Below are 19,838 nucleotides of genomic sequence, written 5' to 3' on the forward strand. Positions count from 1 at the left end.
CCATTTGAAGCCCCCCTGATGCACCCCTAGAGTAGAAACTCCAAAAAAATTACCCTATTCTAGAAACTACACCCCTTAAGGTATTCAAAACTGATTTTACAAACTTTGTTAACCCTTTAGGTGTTCCACAAGAATTAATGGAAAATAGAGATACAATTTCAAAATTTCACTTTTTTGGCAGATTTTCTATTTTAATTTTTTTTTTCCAGTTACAAAGCAAGGGTTAACAGCCAAACAAAACTCAAGGTTTATGGCTCTGATTCTCTATTTTACAGAAACACCCCATATGTGGTCGTAAACCGCTATACGGGCACACGGCAGGGCGCAGAAGGAACCGAATGCCATACGGTTTATGGAAGGCAGATTTTGATGGACTGGTTTTTTTAATACCATGTCCCATTTGAAGCCCCCCTGATGCACCCCTAGAGTAGAAACGCCAAAAAAGTGACCCTATTTTAGAAACTGCGGGATAGGGTGGCAGTTTTGTTGGTACTATTTTAGGGTACATATGAGTTTTGGTTGCTCTATATTGCATTTTTTGTAAGGCAAGGTAACAAGAAATAGCTGTTTTGGCACTGTTTTTAATTTTTTGTTATTTACAACATTCATCTGACAGGTTAGATCATGTGGTATTTTTATAGACCATGTTGTCACGGACGCGGCAATACCTAAGATTTATATACTTTTTTTATTTATGTAAGTTTTACACAATGATTTCATTTTTGAAACAAAATATATCATGTTTTAGTGTTTCCATAGTCTGAGAGCCATAGTTTTTTCAGTTTTCGGGCAATTATCTTGGGTAGGGTATGATTTTTGCGGGATGAGATGACGGTTTGATTGCACTATTTTGGGGTGTGTATGACTTTTTGATCGCTTGCTATTACACTTTTTGTGATGTAAGGTGACAAAAAAATTGCTTATTATAGAGTCGGTCGATACAGACGCGGCAATACCTAATATGTATACTTTTTATTTATTTATGTAAGCTTTACACACTAATAATGTTTGTGTAAATGTTTTAGTGTCTCCATATTCTGAGGCGATTTGGGCGATTGTCTCAGGTTGGGGCTAATTTTTTGCAGGATAAGGTGACGGTTAAATTGGTACTATTTTCGTGGGCATATGCCTTTTTGATCGCTTACTGTTGTACTTTTTGTGATGTATGAGTAATACAGTGTGCATTACTCATACAGCTTATGGCCTGTGAGATCCAGGGGTCTGGATCTCACAGGCTCGTCACAGGAAGGCAGCGCCGTTGCCTCAGGAAGGCATCGCGCTGCCTTCCATGCCATCGGTTCCCCCCTACAGCTGCATGGAGACCTGATGGCACCGCTGCCCGCCCGCCACCGCCGCACCATGTAAAAGCCGCAAACCGCAGGTCTGAATTGACCTGCAGTTTGACTTGAGCAGGCACCTTGTTCCGATCACCGCCCACTGCGCGGGTGATCGGAAATACACAGGACATACAGGTATGCCCTGTGTCCGGAAGAGGTTAAAAGTAAATTAAATTAACACTTCTGAAAACGTGTAGAAATAAGTCCCCACCTATCCCTTGGATAAACTTGATTTTAGCTGTATTCAGAGGTGTATCTATCACGAGGCAAACAAGGAATTTGCCTGGGGCAGCACTTGCCAATGGGGCGGCAAAATGCCTTGTTTGCTTTGGCCGATGCTTGCCGATCCTTCACTATGCCGCTGCGAGCTGCAGCATCGCCGGCGCCGCATATTAAAGGAGTGACTTACTTCCTCCTCCCTGTGTTTCCGGAATTTTCACCTACCCAGCCTTGCTACCCATGTCACTTCTAGTAGTGACGTGGGAAGTGCGTCTCTCCCATCGGCTCCTGATTGGCTCTGCTGGGGGTTTGTCGGCGCAGGCGCAGTAGATTCCCCCGTAGCAGAATATTCCGGCCCACTGCGTATGCGCGAAAAAGACCACCATAGACAGTCTGACATACATACCACCTTTATTTATGACACAGTGCAGAGTGCACTATTTGCTTGTGGCAGCCCCCATACAGTTTAGTGTCTCCTTGTGGCTGCCCCGGTCCCCGCCCCCCATACAGTATAACGTCTCCTTGAAGCTGCCCCCATACAGTATAACATCTCCTTGAGGCTGCCCCCATACAGTATAACGTCTCCTTGAAGCTGCCTCATACAGTATAACATCCTTGTGTGTTTTTTTCTTTTAAACGGGTATTTATTGCAATATATATATCGTTATCGCGATAAATTTCTTAATATTGTTATGCAAAACATGAAAGGGTGGATTCTAAAGAGGAAGGGGTGGGTTTACAGAGGAAGGGGTCTGTCCGTGACAGGAAGGGGTGGGTCAAATTTATATTAGGGCGGTGCCGAGTTTAGTCTCGCCTAGGGCAGCACAAAACCAAGATACACCACTGGCTGTATTGACTATGTAACTATGTAACTATGTATGCAGAACATTAAATATGTGTAAATTGTATGATTTCCTATTTTATAAACAAATACATTTAAAAAATATAAAACTGAATACCTCTTCATGCAGTTTTTATTTGCCTTCCTCTGGATCAACTTGTAGGATGACAGGCTGAACTGGATGGACAGATGCCTTTTTTCGGCCTTATGTACTATGTTAGGCCTCATGCACACGGCCGTTGTTTTGGTCCACAGGCGAGCCGCCGCTTTGGCGGCTCGGATGCGGACTCATTCACTTCAATAGGGCCACAAAAGATGCGGACAGCACTCCGTGTGCTGATCCGCATCCGTTGCTCCGGTCTGTGGCCCTGCTAAAAAAATATAACATGTCTGCGCTTTGCGGACAAGAATAGGCATTTATATTGATGGCTTCCGTTTTTGCGGATCCGCGGTATGCAGACTGCAAAAATACGGAACGGTCGTGTGCATGAGGCCTTACTATGTAAAATTATATTTCAAATACTGAGCATTTAACCTATTATGAATTTCATTTATATATCTACATGTGCATGTGAGTCAGTATGTAAATGATATTTGCCCTTTGTGAGTATTCAGCCAAACTTTATATTAAAAGTAAATATTTAAAAGACTAATTTAAAAGTAGGATAAGGGAATATAAATATAAATCCTTTAAAAGTCCTCAGGTATCTTCCTCAAGCAAAATTCAATTGTTACTTTGATGCAGAAGTTCTAGCATTTCTTGTTAAGAATTGTAGATCACATTTATTTTTATTATTTTCCCTGAACTTCTGTAAAGGCTTTGGAAGCTATTGAAAATACAAAGTGTTTTTTTGTCATTGACCTCCTTGTAAAAGCTCTACTGTGTTTTGTACCTGCACTTATGGAGGTTTCATGAAGTCTACACAACACAGAACAGTAAATGTACGCCTACAATATGCATCAAGTTATAAACTACACGCAATTATTAGGCCAGTGAGTGTTTTCACCATATCATTTTTATATGCATATTTTTCATCTCCAAGCTGTATAAACCCAAATGCTTATTGGATTAAAGCTTATAAGGGGATTTGTCCATTGGATTTGATTCAGTCTGAAAATGCCCCAATTGCCCTGCATAGTCGTGTATGACACGTTGGGGTCTCCCAGGAATTTATCCTACCCTTTTCAGGCTAACACCAAGCCAGCCAGAAGACTGTACCACCCATTAAAGCTACAAAACAGTGGAGTTATACGGTATGTGATAATTGTGCTGCAAGAAACTATGGTACAGATGGTATGAAGAAAGATTTTAAAGGGTCACTACCCTTAAATTGTATGTTATCTGGATTTCATTCCATTTAATGTAATATACAGTATGCTGACCATGTCTGTCCTCATGACCGCTTACTTTATGTCAATGTCCTGTTGGACAAGTTTCATAAATATTGACATTAGTGTTGCTGATTACACAGAAGCATCCAAAGCGGAATTCAGTTCGAATTTTAGGAATTTCCTCGCTCTTTGTGGTAGAGAATCAGTTTTCCCTAAAATAGTTGCTATACGTGTTACAAAGTGAAAGTAAGAAACCCGGGAACACAATATGACCCATAAAGTATCTGCTGATAGCCATCCTCTGTGATGTCACAGCTGTATTAAATCTTGATCCAGCGCAGTCTCCGCTATTGTCCTGTGATCTGAGCATAGGGAGAGACGTGGCAAGTGCTCTTACGCTAGGGACAGTGTTTCTACAATAATCCAGCGGCCATGTTTGATCCATACACCATGTTCGGCATCTGGTTTTAGCCCTAATCATTTTAAAATCAAAATTCCTCTAAGTTTATAGTAGGGAGGGATCCTGAACCTTAATGAGGGATCCACATGGGATTATGGTCATTCCTGTTGTGGATCCCTCAATTTTACCGCTTTGAGGAAGCTTTTCCGGATGACCGTAGTATCTGAAGGGTCAAAAGTCAGAGACCAGCCTTATTGCAAGTCACAGACATTAGTTCTGGGTGTCTGCTCTTTAAAACAGTAGACACCTGGTGGCCACTGGCCACATCCCCCGTGCGCAACCCAGATGGCACCATATTTAACCCCTTCACAACTGCCATATGGCTACATACGTACTATCTGCACATACCCTAGCTAGCACGTGTATAAACGTCATGGCAGCTCTTTAATCCAAGCACTGAAAATCACTTGGATTAAAGCTTCTGCCCCTGCCCTGCTGCTGTCACTGACAGAATACAGTCCAGTAATGCCGGCAAGTGATCATTAAGAGTAGTCCGTTGTCAGCAATCGCTCCTGTTGCGGTCATCATACACGTGAAGGCGGTGGCTGAGCCGCAAGTATCAGATGTATGCTGACACTCTGCTATAACTCCTCAGAAGCTGCATCCATGGGTTAATAGAAGGAGAGGCTCTCTCTCTCAACCATCCGGCTTCCACGCTGTGATGGCAGCAGCCCATTGGAACATTGCAAAGTATAATACAGCCATCAGCCCCACTGGATCTTCAAGAAATAATAAATAAAAAAAAGTGTGAAAATAAAAAATGTAAAAAAATTAATAAATAAAAATGTAAATGAAAAAATAAATAGCCTTTTCACATATCCCCTCATTTATGAGAGATTAAAAAATGAAAAAAATAAACTACACCTATTAGGTATTACCGCGTCTGTAACAACCATCTCTATAAATATATCATATGATCCACCCCATCCAATAAACACCATAAAAAATAATATAAAAACTGTCATAAAAGCCATTTTTGTCACCTTAAATCACTAAAAGTGCAACATCAAGCGATCAAAAAGGCATACTGTATGTCCCACAAAATGGTACCAAACCATCACCTGATCCCACAAAAAATGTGGGTTAAATGCCAACGTAAACTTTCTGTCGACTGCTGGGAAAGGGTTAACTTCCAAGCCTTCACACTGACATTGGGCCACCAAGTGGGAAGAATATAATTAGGCAGAGTGGCTTGCGTATACCTGATTTATGGCAATTTTGCGAAGCTGCTGAATCAAATTTTTCAAAACTTTGCTCATCTCTAATTCAGATGCACATTATTTTTTCATAATTTTAGCATCAATTTTCATAAATTTTTAATAGTTTTTGATCTTACATTTTACGGTCGTATTAACATTGTATGAAAAAATAAGTAAAAATGGCTCATAGAAACATTGGTACCTGGCTGTTTGTTCTTCACTGCTTAATCCCAGTCCATATTTTGCATGTATGTCAGAACATGAGAGATTCTCTTCCAAGACCCTTAAAATAGATAGACAGACAGACATATTATACCTTCCAAACTAGTAATAGAGAAACATAACAAAGCTTGTATACCACACTCACCCAATTTTCTGAAACATGCTTTCTGATGGATTCCACACATAGCGAGTCTTCTGTATTCTGATGTATCGTACCTGTGAATTCATTTCCAAATTCTTTACAAAACGACCAAATTCATCAAATCAATTCACAGTACATTTTGTATAGACAATATAATACTGTTAGACATTTTTGTTAAAAGGGAAGTGAATAAAAGCAGGAATTCACAAAACTGCGTGGATGAGAGTGCAGGAGTTCAACTGTATCCGTGTCCCCATGACATAAATACATTCAAATACTACACCCCACCGTACTCAATCATAGCCCACTTTTACTATTTGTGAGGCATTAAAGGGGACACCATCACGGTTCAAAGGCAGTGCGGGGTCACTATTACTGTGTTGTGATGCACTCAGAGGGTGAAGAAAGCACTAATATGGCACTATTAATATGCAGGGGCAGTAAGGGGGCACTGTTACTGTGTTTGACCTCAAAATAGGACACTATTACTGTGTGGAGGTACTAAGGAGACATATTACTCTGCTGAAGCCACTAAAGGTGCACTATAGCATTATTACTGTGTAGGACACATTGGAGGCACAAATATTATGTGGGACATCAATACCATCTGGGACACTATTTGGCACAAATTTTAGGGCAGGATGACACTCCTAAAGTAGCAACATGATGGGATGTCTGTGTAGAGGGTGGGAAATACTGTAGGTGGACAGAATGCTGAAACGTGAGGACGTCAAAGAAGTCTGGGCAGTAAATTCTGAAGTGATAAGTCAATGCCAGGATAAGCCATCAAATACAACTATGGGGGATTATAAAGAAACAAGAAAATGAACAACTCCAATCAGAGAAGACAATACCTGCGAGTTGCTGAATTTAACTCATGGTATTCACTTACAGATGTGTCCACCCTTACCTTACCTCAAATTTGGTTAAATGAATTGTCTGGTCTCAGAAAAAACTACAATGGTGCAATGCTGACTAGAGATGGCCTTGCAATTCGCCCCGGCGGTCGTTTTGCCGTGAACTTTGCGTGTTTGTGATTCGCCGAACATGTGAACATATGGAGAAATTCGCGCCCGCCATGTTCTTTTACATTGTGAAGAACTTTCACCCATGACACATCCATCAGGTAGTACAGGACAGCCAATTGAGACATTTCAGCACTTGGATATACCCCCTACCTTATAAATAAACCTGATCTGCCCGCCATTTTACATTCAGTGTTTTGCCAGTGTAGGGAGAGGTTGCTGTGTGGAGCAGGGACAGACTGTTAGGGACACCAAACGCTAGCTAATAGAGCCACAAAAGTCATTTTAAGGACTAGTATAGGTGTGCTATCGATAGGTGTGATACACAGAGGGGTGCGATATACTTATAATATACTTTTATAATGAGTCAAAAACACATAGATCTACATAGTGATCACCTGGAAGTCAGGGGCGTAGGGGCTAGGGGCTTACTAGGGCCATTTTTATATAGGGTAAGGTTCCGGAAGGGGTCGCCCTTATCAGGGCGGGTGGTCTGTGGTTAGGCTATCAGGGCCAGAATAGCACCCCCCTGTAGGGCAATATCAGGGACAGTTCTTTGCCCACCCTGACATTCAATACCACATCATCATCTAGCCCAGGGATAGATGGTTTTTCCTTTCCCTCCGGGATTCTGGATGTGCACTGGAACCACCCGGATTGTGGTAGGACATATGGATTCTGATTTGGTGCCGCCGAGGACCTGATTTAGTGCCACCGAGCACTTGTTATTGCCTACCACATCGATGCTTTTTGCTTAACTTTAATAATTTATTTTCATTTTGAGGGATATCTTTTCCATTCACATGTCCGCAAAATGGGTCCGCATCCGTTCCGCAATTTTGCGGAACCGATGCAGACCCATTCATTTTCAATGTGGCCGGAATGTGCTGTCCGCATCAGCATTTGCGGATCTGCACTTCCGCATCTGTGCTTCCGTTTCCGCAAAAAAATAGAACATGTCCTATTCTTGTCCACAATTGCAGACAAGATTAGGCATTTTCTATTATAGTGCCGGAGATGTGTGGTCCGCAAATTGCGGAATGCACATTGCTGATGTCCGTGTTTTGCATATCCGCAAAACACTTACGGACATGTTAATGGACCCTCGTAGTAACATTATTAAAGGTGACATTTTATCTTTATGTATATTCTAATGGATCGCCTTCCTTGTACAATGTTATAATATACTTTCTATGTTAGAAAGTATATTATAGTGCATTTGTATTGTGCGGCAGTTGTGTGCGGTTCTGCTGCGATACTGCAGGTATATAGAGGGACAAGCGCTATTGGAACAAATCATTTCTACTGGTGTGATATACCAGTCGTCCACCCAAAAAACAGATTGAAGTGGGGTGTTATATACCAATATACTTTCTTTATAGTGCATTTGGGTACTGTATAGTACATTTGCGCATGAGCGTACGCGAAAATTATATTGCTGATATTTTGCATTGAAAAAAATAATGAATGGAGATCGCAAAATCGAATAATACATCTGGAATGTCCCTGTCCATGTTGTGGGACTATTTGTGCACTTCTAGTAATTATTTATTGGCTGCAAATATGAGCTGAAGGTTTTTCAGGTTTGCCTGCCATTAAAATGAATGCAAACTTGCGGTTCGTGAACATTTGATCGCGTTTGCGAACTGTCCCGGCAGATGTTCGTCCATCACTAATGCTGATGTGAGCACTGCAGCCATGTGAATAGAACCCTGCCAGGATAACTGGTGTGACGGCACTGAATCTGCAAGGTAAACTGTGCTCAATTCTTTATTCCAGGCTAGTCCAGTTACTAGCTGAAACCAGACAATCCCTTTAAAGACTCCAATGTCTCATTAAATAAATTCAGCACAATAGCATGACAGGCTGCAAATCACAGCACAACTCCTGGGTAATCACATAGCATAGACAGACATCTCATGATATAATATCGCAAAATTTTTTTTTTTAAAGCTAGTCATCTGGCACCACACATCTAGGGATATATTAGCCAACAAATATAAATAAAGACGTGGTATGCAGTGTCTAATTGGTATCCTCCAGTATATAGTCACTGTAACATTGGACTTTGTAAAATGTTTTTTATTCAGCAACAGTGTGGTAGCATTATTTAGTCACTATGTGATGGGCATGTTGTAGAGGTATTATTTGGCGCTTTTGTAGAGTAGTATGTGCTAACTGTATGTCTGTATTATTTTACTGTGTACAGTACAATAGACTTTGCTGAGTGGAGGATGCAGTTGTTTTTCTTCCTGTACACCAGCAGCCACATCTTCTGTTTTATGCTCTACTGTACAGCCTGCCCGGCCTGTCCTAGCAAGTGTTCTCTCTCAGCATAGCAGTGCTGGGCCCGTTGTACAGTACAGAGACTTGTGTAGAAGGGTACATGGCTGCTAGTGTTTGGGGAGAAAGGATCCCAGTCTGTTTCCGGAAGATGAGATTAGGAAGCTTTCTCCTTGATAACCAGCAGCCAAATCCTCTGCTCAGCCTGCTGTAGTAAGAGCTATGAGAATAGGGGTGCAGCCAAATCTTCATAATAATTTTTTAACCCGTCTTCCTCCTCAGCTTTAAGTAATCTTGTGTATACATTTATAGACACATACATGGACAGAATATTATTTTTTAGACCTTACCCAAGTCTGAGGCCTAATTAACAACTTGCATAGATCAGATGTTTCTGTATTTGGTGTTTTATCATTAGACATAATCTGTGACAGATCTGAATGGATCAATTTTACTTTCTTCTTGGTGTACTTCTTAAATTCATCCTGTGTGATCATAAAAAGACAAAAAACACTACCCTGTTACCAAGTAAGTATAAACTCGACTTTACTTCCTTCTATTCAGTTTGCTAATTATTGCACACCACATTGGCTACTTATTTCACTGCTATTATAACCCAAGACTTAGGCCTCATGCACACGACCGTTGTGTGAATCCGTGGCCGTTGTGCCATTTTCCGCTTTTTTTCGCGGACCCATTGACTTTCAATGGGTCTGTGGAAAAATCGGAAAATGCACCGTTTTGCAGCTGCATCTGTGATCCCTGTTTCCGTGTTTTGACGGACAACGGTTCACGGACCCATTCAAGTCAAAGGGTCCGTGAAAAAACACGAATGCACACAAGATTGGCATCCGCGTCCGTGGTCCGTGGCCGTAGGCTACTTTTACACAGACAGATCCGCAGATCCGTCTGCATAAAAGCTTTTTCAGAGCTGAGTTTTCACTTCGTGAAAACTCAGATGCGACAGTATATTCTAACACAGAGGCGTTCCCATGGTGATGGGGATGCTTCAGGTTAGAATATACTAAAAGAACTGTGTACATGACTGCCCCCTCCTGACTGGCCACCAATGAGTTAACTACAGGGAAGGGAGGGGGGGCCGGTCGAACTGGCCACCAATGTGTTAACTACAGGGGAGGGAGGGGGGGCAGGCCGCACTGGCCACCAATGAGTTAACTACAGGGGAGGGAGGGGGGGCAGGCCGCACTGGCCACCAATGAGTTAACTACAGGGGAGGGAGGGGGGGCCGGCCGCACTGGCCACCAATGAGTTAACTGCAGGGGAGGGAGGGGGGCCGGCCGCACTGGCCACCAATGTGTTAACTACAGGGGAGGGAGGGGGGGGCAGCCGCACTGGCCACCAATGTGTTAAATACAGGGGGGGGGGTCTGCCCCCTGCCGCCTGGCAGCACCTGCCTGGCAGCAGGGGGCAGTCATGTACACAGTTCTTTTAGTATATTCTAACCTGAAGCGTCCCCATCACCATGGGAACGCCTCTGTGTTAGAATATACTGTCGGATCTGAGTTTCACGATCTAACTCAAATCCGATGGTATATTCTAACAGAGGCGTTCCCATGGTGATGGGGACGCTTCAAGTTAAAATATACCATCAGATTGGAGAAAACTCCGATCCAATGGTATAAAAGGGACTCCTGACTTTACATTGAAAGTCAATGGGGGACGGAACCATTTGCAATTGCACCATATTGTGTCAACGTCAAACGGATCCGTCCCCATTGACTTGCATTGTAATTCAGGTTGGATCTGTTTGGCTCCGCACGGCCAGGCGGACACCAAAACAACTTTTTTTTCATGTCCGTGGATCCTCCAAAAATCAAGGAGACCCACGGACGAAAAAACGGTCACGGATCACGGACCTACGGACCCCGTTTTTGCGGACCTTAAAAAAAAAACGGTCGTGTGCATGAGGCCTTAAAGGGATTGTCCTTGATATTGTAAAGTGTATCTGTGAGCAGAAAATGTTATATATTGATAAACACTATACTTTCCTAATAAACGTCTCACCTCTCCAGCACTTTTGATCTGAAACACCACTATTTCCAGTCCCTACTGTCTGGAAGTCGTATTCATTTTCCCAAAACTATTGCAGCCAATCATTGGCTTCAGCTGACACATGCATAAGCAGCATCTTATTGCTGAGGCTACTGATTGTTTTCAGCAATCATGTGACAAGGAATGGGACATCTACTTCTGGACGGCAGGGACCGGAAATGACAGGGACCATACTGGCCTCTATGGAAAGGCAGGACAATTAAAAGGTGAGTATAGCCTTATAACACTTCTTGCTTATAAACTTATTTTAAAATATCCTGGACAATCCCTTTAACTTCTCAACTCCAATGCAAAATATGTGGGACAGCCCATGTGTCAAGTGTACTTTATAATACTGGTGTTGTCTTATTTTAAAGGTATTTCAAGGATATATACTGTGGAGTTACATCGCTCCAAATAAATAAATGTAAACATTTCTTTGCATATCTGAAAAATAATAAACATATATCCATATCAAAAAAATAATATCGTTGATACAGGAACAGGAACAAATAAAATATACTGGTGTTGTCTTATGTGGCCAAGCTACCTTAAAGATTGTTTAAGGCACCAGGACCAAGATGTAACTGCTACATCAGCATCCCATACACTTATGACCCAAATTACTACTTCTTCATAGAAAACAAAAAAAGCACAGAAAAAAAGCATATCTGTCAACCAACAATGGAAAAACTGCCACAACCCCAATTATTGGGCAGACTAGATGGGCCAAATGGTTCTTATCTGCCGACACATTCTATGTTTCTATGTATTTGTTTAAAGAGTTTTCCCACTATGTACAGTGGATACAAAAAGTCTACACACAGGTTTCTGTGCTGTAAAAAAATGAGTCAAAGATAAATCATTTCAGAACTTTTTCCACCTTTAATGTGACCTATAAACTGTACAACTCAATTAAAAAACAAACTAAAATCTTTGAGGTGGAGGGAATTAAAATAAATAAATAATGTGGTTGCATAAGTGTGCACACCCTCTTTTAACTGGGGATGTAGCGGTGTTCAGAATTAAGCAATCACATTAAAAATCATGTTAATTAGGAGTCAGCATACACCTGCCATCATTTAAAGTGCCTCTGATTAACCCCCTAGCTGCTCTAGTTGGTCTTTCCGGAAATTTTCTTAGTCGCATCCCACAGCAAAAGCCATGGTCCACAGAGAGCTTCCAAAGCATCAGAGGGATCTCATTGTTAAAAGGTATCAGTTTGGAGAAGGGTACAAAAGAATTTCCAAGGCATTAGATATACCATGGAACACAGTGAAGACAGTCATCATCAACTGGAGAAAATATGGCACAACAGTGACATTACCAAGAACTGGACGTCCCTCCAAAATTGATGAAAAGATGAGAAAGAAACTGGTCTGGAAGGCTACCAAGAGACCTACAGCAACATTAAAAAAGCTGCATTAATATCTGGCAAGTACTGGCTGTGTGGTACATGTGACAACAATCTCTTGTATTCTTCATATGTCTGGGCTATGGGGTAGAGTGGCAAGACGAAAGCCTTTTCTTACGAAGAAAAACATCCAAGCCAGGCTACACTTTACAAAAACACATCCGAACTCTCCCAAAAGCATGTGGGAAAAGGTGTTATGGTCTGATGAAACCAAGGTTGAATTTTTTGGCCATAATTCCAAAAGAAATGTTTGGCGCAAAAACAACACTTCACAACCCCAAAAGAAAACCATACCCACAGTGAAGCATGGTGGTGGCAGCATCATTCTTTGGGTCTGTTTTTCTTCAACTGGAACTGGGGCCTTAGTTAAGCTAGAGGGAATTGTGAACAGTTTCAAATACCAGTCAATATTGGCACAAAACCTTCAGGCTTCTGCTAGAAAGCTGAACATGAAGAGGAACTTCATCTTTCAGCATGACAACAACCCAAAGCATACATCCAAATCATCAAAGGAATGGCTTTACCAGAAGAAGATAAAAGTTTTATAATGGCCCAGCCAGAGCCCAGACCTGAATCCGATTGAAAATTTGTGGGGTGATCTGAAGAGGGCTGTGCACAGGAGATGCCCTTGCAATCTGACAGATTTGGAGTGTTTTTGCAAAGAAGAGTGGGCAAATCTTGCCAAGTTAAAATGTGCCATGCTGATAGACTCATACCCCAAAAGACTGAGTGCTGTTTTAAAATCAAAAGGTGCTTCAACAAAGTATTAGTTTAACCCCTTAAGGACACAGCCCTATTTCACCTTAAGGACCAGGCCATTTTTTGCAAATCTGACCAGAGTCACTTTAAGTGCTGATAACTTTAAAACGCTTTGACTTATCCAGGCCATTCTGAGATTGTTTTTTCGTCACATATTGTACTTCATGACACTGGTAAAATGAAGTCAAAAAAATTATTTTTTTTGCACCAAAAAATACCAAATTTAACAAAAATTTGGAAAAATTAGCAAATTTCAAAGTTCCAGTTTCTCTACTTCTGTAATACATAGTAATACCCCCAAAAATTTGGATGACTTTACATTCCCCATATGTCTACTTCATGTTTGAATTATTTTGGGAATGATATTTTATTTTTTGGGGATGTTATAAGGCTTAGAAGTTTAGAAGCAAATCTTGAAATTTTTCAGAAATTTACAAAAACTCAATTTTTAGGGACCAGTTCAGGTCTCAAGTCACTTTGCGAGGCTTACAAAATAGAAACCACCCAAAAATGACCCCATCTAAGAAACTACACCCCTCAAGGTATTCAAAACTGATTTTGAATACGTTGTTAACCCTTTAGGTGTTGCACAAGAGTTATTGGCAAATGGGGAGGAAATTTGAGAATTTTATTTTTTTGTCTAATTTTTCATTTTAACCCATTTTTTCCACTAACAAAGCAAGGGTTAACAGCCAAACAAGACGGTATCTTTATTGCCCTGACTCTGCCGTTTACAGAAACACCCAATATGTGGCCGTAAACTACTGTACGGCCACAAAGCGGGGCGTAGAGTGAAAGGTGCGCCGTTTGGTTTTTGGAAGGCTGATTTTTATGGACTGGTTTATTTACACCATGTCCCATTTGAAGCCCCCTGATGCACCCCTAGAGTAGAAACTCCATAAAAGTGACCCCATCTAAGAAACTACACCCCTCAAGGTATTCAAAACTGATTTTACATACGTCGTTAACCCTTTAGGTGTTGCACAAGAGTTATTGGCAAATGGCGATGAAATTTGAGAATTTCATTTTTTTGCCTAATTTTCCATTTTAACCCATTTTTTCCACTAACAAAGCAAGGGTTAACAGCCAAACAAGACTGTATCTTTATTGCCCTGACTCTGCTGTTTACAGAAACACCCCATATGTGGCCGTAAACTACTGTACGGCCACACAGCGGGGCGTAGAGGGAAAGGTGCGCCGTTTGTTTTTTGGAGGGCTGATTTTTATGGACCGGTTTTTTGACACCAAGTCCCATTTGAAGCCCCCCTGATGCACCCCCAGATTATAAACTCCATAAAAGTGACCCCATCTAAGAAACTACACCCATCAAGGTATTCAAAACGGATTTTACAAACTTTGTTAACCCTTTAGGTGTTGCACAAGATTTAATGGAAAATAGAGATACAATTTCAAAATTTCACTTTTTTGGCAGATTTTCCATTTTAATTTTTTTTTTCCAGTTACAAAGCAAGGGTTAACAGCCAAACAAAACTCATTATTTATGGCCCTGATTCTGTAGTTTACAGAAACACCCCATATGTGGTCGTAAACCGCTGTACGGGCACACGGCAGGGCGCAGAAGGAAAGGAATGCCATACGGTTTTTGGAAGGCAGGTTTTGCTGGACTGTTTTTTTTTACACCATGTCCCATTTGAAGCCCCCCTGATGCACCCCTAGAGTAGAAACTCCAAAAAAGTGACCCCATTTTAGAAACTACGGGATAGGGTGGCAGTTTTGTTTGTACTAGTTTAGGGTACATATGATTTTTGGTTGCTCTATATTACACTTTTTGTGCGGCAAGGTAACAAGAAATAGCTTTTTTGGCAGCGTTTTTTATTTTTTTATTTACAACATTCATCTGACAGGTTAGATCATGTGGTAATTTTATAGAGCAGGTTGTCACGGACGCGGCGATACCTAATATGTATACAATTTTTTTTATTTATGTACGTTTTACACAATGATTTCATTTTTAAAACAAAAAAAATGTTTTAGTGTCTCCATAGTCTAAGAGCCATTGTTTTTTCAGTTTTTGGGTGATTATCTTAAGTAGGGTCTCATTTTTTGCGGGATGAGATGACGGTTTGATTGGCACTATTTTGGGGTGCATATGACTTTTTGATCGCTTGCTATTACACTTTTTGTGACGTAAGATGACAAAAAATGGCTTTTTTTACACCGTTTTTATTTTTATTTTTTTACGGTGGTCACCTGAGGGGTTAGGTCATGTGATATTTTTATAGAGCCGGTCGATACGGACGCGGCGATACCTAATATGTATACTTTTTTTTATTTATGTAAGTTTTACACAATGATTTCATTTTTGAAACAAAAAAAATGATGTTTTAGTGTTTCCATAGTCTAAGAGCCATAGTTTTTTCAGTTTTTGGGCGATTATCTTAAGTAGGGTCTCATTTTTTGCGGGATGAGATGACGGTTTGATTGGCACTATTTTGGGGTGCATATGACTTTTTGATCGCTTGCTATTACACTTTTTGTGACGTAAGATGACAAAAAATGGCTTTTTTTACACCGTTTTTATTTTTATTTTTTTACGGTGGTCACCTGAGGGGTTAGGTCATGTGATATTTTTATAGAGCCGGTCGATACGGACGTGGCGATACCTAATATGTATACTTTTTTTTTATTTATGTAAGTTTTACACAATGATTTCATTTTTGAAACAAAAAAAATGATGTTTTAGTGTTTCCATAGTCTAAGAGCCATAGTTTTTTCAGTTTTTGGGCGATTATCTTAAGTAGGGTCTCATTTTTTGCGGGATGAGATGACGGTTTGATTGTTACAATTTTGGCGTACATGCGACTTTTTTGATCACTTTTATTACCTTTTTTTGGGAAGTAAGGTGGACAAAATTTCAATTTCATCATAGTTTTTTATTTTTTATTTTTATGGCGTTCACCGTTCGGGTAAAGTAACATGACCGTTTTATAGATCAGGTCGTTACGGACGCGGCGATACCAAACATGTGTAGGGAATTTTATTTTTTTAATTTTTAATCAGTGATAAATGTGTTTTTTGATTTTTACCTTTTTTTCACTTTTTTTTTTGACCCAGACCCACTTGGTTCTTGAAGATCCAGTGGGTCTGATGTCTGTATAATACAGTACAGTACAATATATATTGCACTGTACTATATTTTACTTACACTGAACAGATCTATGCTTTCAGCACAGATCTGTTCAGCACCATGGACAGCAGGACGCCTGAGAGGCGTCCTGTTGCCATGGGAACCTTCCCCGTCTGCTCAGTTATGGTCAGAACTGCGCAGACGGGGAAGGGTAAGGACGGGGCTCTGGGGGGGCTGTCTGGGGGCTCTCTCCCTCTCCATTGAGGGGCTGCAAAGGCACTGCAGCCCCCCGATCGGAGAGGGAGGGAGCTCCCTCTTACTGTTAACTTTTTCCATACAGCGGTCCGTACGGACCGCTGTATGGAAAGGGTTAAACGGCTGACATCGCATCACCGATGTCAGCCGTTTATACCAGGGTGCCAGCAATGTGCTGGCACCCTGGTATACCCACTGTACACCAACGATTACGCAATAGGAGGCGGGCGGGGGATCGCGATCCCGCCTGCCGCACCGCCCGCCTCCCGCACCGCCCCCACCGCCCGCAACACCCCCCCTGCACCTCCCACCGGGCTAAAATCATTCAGAGGTGCAGGGGGGGTAATAAATATATATTTTCGCCACACTAAAGTTTCTGATCGCCGCGGTCAGGGACCGCAGCGATCAGAAACTGCAGAAAGCGCAACAAACCGCAGGTCTGAATTGACCTGCGGTTTGTTGCGATCGCGGACATGGGGGGGTCACGGGACCCCCCCGCGCATTTAGCCGAGGTGCCTGCTCAATGATTTGAGCAGGCACCTTGTTCCGATCACAGCCGGCCGCACGGCAGTGATCGGAACAACACATGACGTACCGGTACGTCATGTGTCCTTAAGGACTCGGGAAACATGCCGTACCGATACGTCATGTGTCCTTAAGGGGTTAAGGGTGTGCTCACTTATGCAACCATATTATTTTATTTTAATGTTTTTTTCTTCCCTCTACCTAAAAGATTTCAGTTTGTTTTTCAATTGAGTTGTACAGTTTATAGGTCACATTCATGGTGGAAAAAGTTCTGAAATGATTTATCTTTGTCTCATTTGTTTTACATCACAGAAACCTGACATTTTTATATCCACTGTATTACTAGCTGTATATTCCTGGGAGCAGCACATACATTCAGCTAGTAATAATTGTACTTAAACCACTGGCACCAATGCCTATGGTTTAATATTAGTATGCCTAATTCAGTTTTATTACCAGTTCCTCTTACCTGCTAGATGGTACTGCAGTCCCAAAATGGTCCTTGATGAAGAGTCATGTGACCAGTCCCACCCATCAGCTGGACTGATGACTGATTACACTGTGGACACACAGGGGAACTAGCACATGATGATGAATGGGACTGGTCACATGGACCTTCATTAGTAGCCTTTCTTGAGACTGAAGCCCCATCAAGCAGGTAAGACCATCAGTAGACATATCAATCAAATATGTGCTGATAGTTTAATAAGGTCTATTACTAGTTGCACATACGTGCTGGGATTAGCACATGTGCAGCAAGTAATATATAGTGGTCAACCCCCTTAAATCCAAGAGTGTGAAGTCGAAGGGGCATGGCCCTAATAGAACAAGAGTGCAGGGTTGGAAGGCTATCATCATGTAAGAAAATGCAACACTAATGTACAGTATGTACACCGATTATCAGTGTGCGGAATGTTAGATAGCATAGAGACTGTTCTGACTGGGAACTTAAAGTAGCCCTGGAAAAAAGCCTAAAAGTGGCCGCAAATTTTAGGCAAATCCAAATAGACAGAAGATGGGGCAACACAAGTAGGTAGGGCCAGCAATACCATAGAGCAGTACAAAATAACACCCCAGCAAAACCAAATACCACAGTACAGCATACACAGAGCTGGTGTCAGCACCCGGAAAATCCGGGCAAATGCCGGGGCCCACTGCTCCGTAAGGAACCCACTGAGCTGCTATGAGCACTTCCATCAATACAGATGGAAGCACTCATTGCTCTCATTTCACTTACGCAGTACCCCTCTGATGGACCCTCTGAGTCACATAAGGCCGGCTGCTGCAGAGCTTCAGACACCCCCCCTCTTCATTCCATACAGCAGAGCAGCAGGTTACCTTACCAGCTTTAGACATGCAGAGTTTGTCAGTGAGTCTGCACTGTGACTGTCTCTTCTCTGTGGGACAGGAGTTGTTTTACTGCTTCATTAAGTAGTTTGCCTCCATGACACCTGCCCCCCCCCCCTATATCCTGTCCCATCTCATCTTCATGGATCCCTTGCTGTCTCCTTTTCTCCCTCATGTATCCAGAGCTCCTGTTCCACCCTCCTATCTCCTGTTTTCCTGCACAGACCTCCTGCCCCTACTTCTTGTATGAATCCCCCTCAGAGCCCCTTCCACCTACTTGCTGTGCTCACCCCTCCTGTCCATCCACGGCCCCGGGCCCCTGTCTCAATCCTCTGCTTCTCAATATTGTAGAGTCTGAACCGCATTCACCATAAGGACCTTCTAACGTCAAAGGGTCATGTGACTGTGCCACCCACCCTGTACTGTGCCCCCTTATACCCTGTATTGTGCCTTCTTACCACACCCTGTACAGTGCCCCTAGTCATTCCCTGTACTGTGCTCTCTTATACCCCTTTATCTGGTCATTGTATGGTGGTTTTATCATTGTATGGAGGTGTTATCACTGTATGGCGGTGGTATCCAATAACTGCATGGCCATAACTGTATCCCCTTCCATGCCCACACCACTTTTTTTAGACCTGGCATGAGCGGGAATATAGATTGCGGTGCTAAGGACCTTTGCGCCACAATCTGTGTCAGAAATACGCCTAATATAGACGTATTTCTATATAATAAATGACCACCTAATTGTATTATTATTCGGGGGTAGGGCTAATATCTTTTTATTATATAGATTCTACTGTATTGTACTGTGTCCTGTATTTCTCAGTAGATAAATGATCTTTGGGAAACACAGTCCTCATCCCTGACCACCAGGACCAGGTAGCGCTCTCTCAGTACCTGGCGGCCTCCCCTCTCTGCTCCGCTGCTCCGCCCTGTACTGTACAATTCTGACACTAGTGCTGGGTTCACATCCCATTTTTGCCATCCATTTAATGCATATCAAAAATGTATACGTTAACAGATGCCTCAGACTGATGCCGTACAGTGCCGTCCGTTACAGCATACAGTTCCATTGTAAAAAAATATATATATGTTAACGTATGCATTTTTTTTACTGGACTCTGCAGGATACAAATACGTGGAGTGCTGCACATTTGTATACATCAAACCGATAGTAAAAACGTGATGTGAACCCGTTGGGGGGGCGGGGGCATACTAAAATTTTCTGTCTCTGACCCCCAGTGAGCACCATACAGTATAATGACCCCCAGTGCACCCGCCATACAGTATAACCCCCAGTGTTGGGGCCACTGGGGGTCAGTGTTTTTAATGCAG

General features: G+C 42.0%; 1 protein-coding gene across 5 annotated transcripts in view; it reads right to left on the reverse strand.

The window, feature by feature from the left end:
- Positions 1–19,838, reverse strand: part of LOC122934435 (probable cation-transporting ATPase 13A5) — a 246,680-nt gene that overhangs the window by 158,688 nt on the left and 68,154 nt on the right. For all 5 annotated transcript variants that reach the window (XM_044289895.1, XM_044289893.1, XM_044289894.1 and 2 more), the window contains exons 3-5: positions 9,411–9,545; positions 5,756–5,826; positions 5,591–5,671 (exon numbers count right to left, since the gene is read on the reverse strand). In XM_044289895.1, the coding sequence (XP_044145830.1) occupies positions 5,591–5,671; positions 5,756–5,826; positions 9,411–9,545 (287 nt within the window). The remainder of the gene's footprint in view (positions 1–5,590; positions 5,672–5,755; positions 5,827–9,410; positions 9,546–19,838) is intronic.

The sequence above is a fragment of the Bufo gargarizans genome, chromosome 4 (assembly GCF_014858855.1).
Source record: "Bufo gargarizans isolate SCDJY-AF-19 chromosome 4, ASM1485885v1, whole genome shotgun sequence".
NCBI classification, from domain to species: Eukaryota; Metazoa; Chordata; class Amphibia; order Anura; family Bufonidae; genus Bufo; species Bufo gargarizans.